General features: G+C 32.5%; 1 protein-coding gene across 1 annotated transcript in view; it reads left to right on the top strand.

The window, feature by feature from the left end:
- Window positions 1–6,000, top strand: part of NUP37 (nucleoporin 37) — a 41,369-nt gene that overhangs the window by 6,869 nt on the left and 28,500 nt on the right. The window contains exon 3 of the mRNA XM_010962799.3: window positions 3,091–3,215. Coding sequence (XP_010961101.1) covers window positions 3,091–3,215 — 125 coding nt within the window. The remainder of the gene's footprint in view (window positions 1–3,090; window positions 3,216–6,000) is intronic.

Below are 6,000 nucleotides of genomic sequence, written 5' to 3' on the forward strand. Positions count from 1 at the left end.
AAGGATAACTATTGTCACTTAACACAGAAGATTCCTCCGGCAAATTTGTCATGAAAAATTTTGCTGTAGTCTCTAGGCTCATTTACGGTTTTGATTTAAATAGCAAAACGATGATTGATTTATTTTAAAATTATATTTTAAGCTTTAAAATGTTTTAAACTATGTACTAGCGTATAAGATGTAAAGAATAATAATAGTAGATCCACGTATACCTACTACCTAGCTTAAAAGGAATATTAGCAATTCCTTTGAAGCCTACTGGGTGTTCTTTCCTTACTGCCTCTTCTGTCTGAAATTCTGTTTTTCTTCATTGAGTTATCATATGTGTAGGTGTTGTAAATCACTTCAAAGTTCATTTATCTTCATTGTAGTATGGTGTTTTATAATATGAATATACTACAATTAATCTATTTATATATTGGATGTTTGGGTTAGTTTTAGTTCTTTACTATTGAAAACATTGCCAGTATTCGTATTCTTAAGGCTTCTGTTTGTATTTTATTACCTCCTTTCACCTTTTTCCTTCCTTATATTTTGGAAGTTTTACATGCTATTTCTCTTTTTTAATGTTTACCGAATACATTTTAATATGCATACTTAATTAGAGTTAAAATTAACACCTTTAACTTCTTTATGAACAAAGCAAGGACCTTTGACACTTGAATTGTTATCATCCCCTCCAGACTTACTATTGTTGTATTTTATTTCTCTATTTTTCTTTTTATTGAAACTCACAAATTCATTGTTGCTTTATGTGGCTAGTATTTGTTTAGATTTACCCACATGTTTGCCTTTGATTTTTTACTTGCTGTTCCTTACATTCAAGCCAGCTTTTTTGGGTCATTTTTCTTTAACTAAAAGCACATCCTTTACTACAAGAAAAATAAACTTCTTCTGTAAAGGACTAGATAGTAAATATTTTCAGATTTGCCAGCCATTTAAGGTGTCTGTTGCAAATTCTTTGTTTTTTACAACTCTTTAAAAATATAAAAATGATTCTCAGTTTGTGGACCATCCCAAACCAGGCCATAGACCAGATTTGGCCCTTTAGCCATGGTTTGCCAGCCCCTGCTTTAGGAGGTCCTTTAGTGAGCCTTTATTAATGCCAGCCCTTGGTTTTTGTTTTTATGAAAATACTTTTAATACAGCTTCATTCCTGAGAAATAGTTTTGTTGTGTCTACAATTTTACGGTTTTTCCTGTAATTTTGAAGATATTCCACTGTCTTTCTGCATTCATTTCTGCTAAGAAATTGATGATTGTTCTAATTATTATTCTTTGATAGGAAACCTATCTTTTCTTTCTGACTCCTGTTGTTAAGACAACTACCCCTGCCCCTCTCCCCTTTGCTCCCTCTCTTCTCCTTACTCCCCCCCCAAATATATGTGTGTGTACTTATATGTACATGCACATGTATGTATATATCATGACAGTTTGTGTGTTCTGAAGTTTTATGATGTTGTGTCTAGCTGCAGATTGCATTTTATTTAAGCTGCTTGGGATTTATTTGTCTTTCTAAATATGCATATTGGTGCCTGTTCTCAAGTGTGAAGAGCCCTTTGCCCTTATCTCTTCCGATATTGTCTCTTTCCCCATTCCCTTTATTCACTTCTTTTACAACCCAAATTGAATATATGGTGAAACTTCTCACTGAATCCCTCTTAATATTTCTTTTTGTCTTCTCTTTGCTACTTTCTTAGTAATTTTTTCAAATCTGTCTTCCCACTCCTCTAAGGATTGATTTTTTTTCTCATTATGATATTTTCACCTAAAAGTTTTGTTTGGCTCTTTTTAAAATTTACCTGGTCATTTTTGGTAATCTCTTCTTGGTTACTCATGTTTTTTGATTACCTCTTCTAGATCCTGAAAAATACATCTTTTTCGGTATCTTTTTTTTTTTTTTAATCTAATGTCAAATGCAGGTTTGATTCTTCTGTTTGTGTTTGTGGTACTTTATTTTCATATGTAGTAGTGCGTCTATATAAGATCATATTTGATTGAACTATATCTGTGAGAACTTTATGAGACCTGGGTAGAGGAGTTCATCCAAAGAATTTGCCTTTGTCTGTCAAGTACTTGTAGTCACTATCAACATAAGAACATTTTGAAATAAATTGTCATTTTCTGGAGCAAATAGTTAATGTGAATTCAAGCCCAAAACTCATGTTAAGACCAACCAGTGGTTGAGATTTCTCATAAATGACTTTTTCTCTTTCTTGGCCTTCACCCGTGGTAGACAGTTTACATGGCACTTTTGGTTTGTTTGTTTTTTTCGCTACTTCCCCTTTAAAGGTCCAGGATCTATACCTCGGTGCTCAGTTGCTTCTCTGGATTTGGATTTTGCTTTAGTTTTGTAGTCAGAAAGCTTTTCAGGTTATCATCTATATTGCCAGAGATGACTTGACTTTTAAAAATTCATTTTTTTCCCTCATCTTCCCATGAGGATAAACTGAAATTATTCTAGTAGTACTGAGCCAAGTAAATAAGCCAACTTTATTAAATGTCTTACCCAGAATCAAATATCCAAAAGACCAATCATTGTTTGCATATTCATAATTCATAGAGTGTAATAGATGAACAATTTGTAGCATCTCCCACATGAACGCTGCCATGTATAATACTGTGTGAAAACCATTGGTACTCATAATGACTTTGAAGCATTATAAGGTACAGAGTATCTTGTATATATCAAAACTTTATATTCGGTGTATATTTTTTATATTGTCAGTTGATTAACCATGTATGGTAATTCATTTACCTAAAATGTTGTGATTAGAGCATTCCATTTTCATTGTGTTTGCTGTGAAATGTATTTACTATTAGGGATAAAATCTCTTCTAAGTAAGGTAAAATCTAATTTGTTTATCCTTTGTTTTCTGGTTGCTTTAGAAAGTTATTTAGTGAGGCTTAGACAGCTTTGGATATTTTTGTTACTGTTCAACAAACCAGTTACATCTCAGCGTATAATGTGCTTTTGAACTTCTCAAAAGAATATGTGTGGCCCCCTGATAAATTCTTCATTATAATGAAGTACAGAGTTTTATATTGTTTGTTCTCATAACTTATTAAAGTATTTACTATGTATGCTTAGGAGGAAGAAGCAGACATTGAAGGAATTCAGTATAAAACACTGCGAACATTTCACCATGGAGTTAGAGTTGATGGCATAGCTTGGAGCCCAGAGACTAGACTTGATTCATTGCCTCCAGTAATCAAGTAAGTTTAAAATTATTAAATGCAGCATTTGTTAATGTCCTTTGTGTTCATAGAGATTTTTTTCTTCTATTTCCATTCCCCAACCCCAGGTATTAGGTATTTTAACATTTGCTGTTATTTCATAATTTAGGCATATTGTCTGAATTTGTGATTTATATATACATCCATAACAGTGATGTCTTGAGCATGTGTTTGAGCCTAACTACAAAGCTCCTTCTGTGAGATTCATATGAATCATTTGAAGTCTTCATAGATTCTTCACTGAATTTACCACTTACTGAAAGTACTACTCTGTTAAAATAGCTAAATACCCCATACATAGACCAAGGTCACATTTTCGTGTTTAACAATACATGAAAATGTAATCCTAATCCTTGGGCTTCAGTGTTTGTGAAAGCATTTGAAAAGAATGCTTTTTGAGAAAAATCTTATCACTCTTGCTGAGGCCTTCTTCACAAAGGCAATAATATGTCAGATTATTTAAGGTTTGTTATGAAGCACTAATCTTACTTCCACAAATGTCAAAGCTAAAATATATGTCTTCTTTTAGTAAACAGTATTTAGCAACCATAATTTAGCTCTTACTGAGCTAATCTGATTTTTTTAAATTAAGGGATAATTTACATACAGTAAAATTCTCAACTCTTAAAGGTGCAGTTTGATCAGTGTTGACAAAATACACATACTTGTGTAACCTACATGCTGGTAATAACGTAGCATTTCTGTCACCCCCAAAAATTATTTGTGCCCCTTCCCAGTTAATCCCTGCACCCCATCTCCTGCCGAAGCAACTATTGATCCAGTTTCTATTACCAGAAATTAGTTTTGCCTATTCTAAAACTTAATTTAAATAGAATCATACAGAATATATTTTTTGTGTCTGGCTTAATGTTTTTGAAATCTGTCCATGTTGTGTGTTCTCCCATAAATGGATACTGGGGAAGTTTCCAGTTTTTAGCTATTATGACTAAAGCTGCTTTTAGTGGATATATGATTTCTTTTCTCTTAGTAGTAGAATTGCTGAATCAGAGGGTAAATATATGTTTTCAAAAATACCAGTTTATACTGGTTCTACCGTTTTATATTCCCACCAATACTCTAAGGATATTCAACTTGTTCACCAACTTTCCAGTATTTATTGTTGTCAGTCTTTTAAATTTTAGCCATTCTGGTTAGTACCACAATGACATTTCCCTGATGACTAATGATGTTGAACATTTTCTCATGTGCTTTCTGGCTGCTGTCTAAGGAATCTTTCCCTATAACAAGATTGTGAAGGTGTTCTATATTTTTTCTAGATGGTTTTACAAGTTTTTAGCTAACTGAATTTTGTATAATCAGTACAACAGCTTTTGTCAACACATGTAGGTTATTATCAACAGCCAGTGTGCTGTTCATTTCCTTTTATATTAAAAGGAAGTGTTCACAGAATCTGGAGCTAAACAAGAGTCACTCAGTTTCTTTGCATTCTCTAGCAGATTTTGAAAGCTGTAGAAACTCTTCCTGTTTTTTTGCTTTGGGCCTATTTTCCTATTCTCCATTTAGTGGATTTGCTGTATTGTTTCATCTTTTTTATTGTTGTTGCTTTTTGATAACCTGCCTCAAATCCTTTTGGAACTATGTATATATAAATAATAAATTCAAAACATTAATCAGCCATCAATTTTAAAGACAGCACTTTTAGAGCAAACTGACAGCATAATTTGTTGTTTTCAAATGAGTTACGTATTTTCATTATAAAAATAGTACACACTCTATGAAACTTAGGATATAGAGATATGTTTTTAAAATGCCATCTATATACCCAATTCATAAATAATTTTACACAATTGCAATGTAACTATATATGTAAGTTTTTATGCTTATTTTACTTATTTTTTTTTCACGGTATTCCAAAGTAAATGTTTTTTTTTCATCACTGAATTGTGGCCTATGAAAATGACTGAGGTATAACTTTATATCTCTCTTACTATCATTAACTTTTGTCTTATAGTTGGAAAGAAATTCTTCCTAATGTTTTATCTTTAGCATTTATTTGCCTTAAGTTTTGTTCTCTCCCAATCTCTCTCTCTCTCTTTCCCCCTCTCTCTCCCCCTCCCTTCCTCCCTCTCTGCCTCTCTCTCCCCTGCTTCTCTTTCCCTCTCATCCTCTGCCTTTCTACTTTTTTCCCATCCTGACTTGCTTTTCTTTCTCATTTGCTGGAGAGTAAACTGTTCACTTTACTTCATTTCTCTGAGGCTTTCTAGTTTAATTAAAGGATGACTTAAATATCCTTAATATGTATAAGCGAAAGCAGTAAAGATTTGGAGAAAAGCTGAACAACAGATGGTTGGCTATAAACTTTGTGGATTTTTTTTTAATCCTAACATTCTTTCATTAATTATCTTTTTAAATGTATTCTTTGACTGATGTAACTCCTTTGTTCTCTGATGCTTCTACGGAACTTGACCTCATTATACTAGTAATACCTTCTTTACAAACCTTTTGCTTGGAGTATTTTTCTTAAAACCTTCTAGAATAGCCTTTATCAGTTTTAGAGATGATATTTTGAACAGAGATTTTTAAATGATTTCTTTAGGACATAACTATGAGGAACTCTCCTTTGGGAGACCCTCATATTAGTAATACTATTCTAGCAAATTTTTTCTAGAGTTTCTTCTGAGTGGGGAAATAATGGATACCCCAAACAATAATGAGACAAATTCAAAGGAATAGAATTAGGTAAAATAAGCCTTGTTTCTTAGTTTTTCATATCTTTTATTTGTGTGTATGAAATATAGCATAC

Source organism: Camelus bactrianus, chromosome 12, assembly GCF_048773025.1.
Source record: "Camelus bactrianus isolate YW-2024 breed Bactrian camel chromosome 12, ASM4877302v1, whole genome shotgun sequence".
Classification (NCBI taxonomy): Eukaryota; Metazoa; Chordata; class Mammalia; order Artiodactyla; family Camelidae; genus Camelus; species Camelus bactrianus.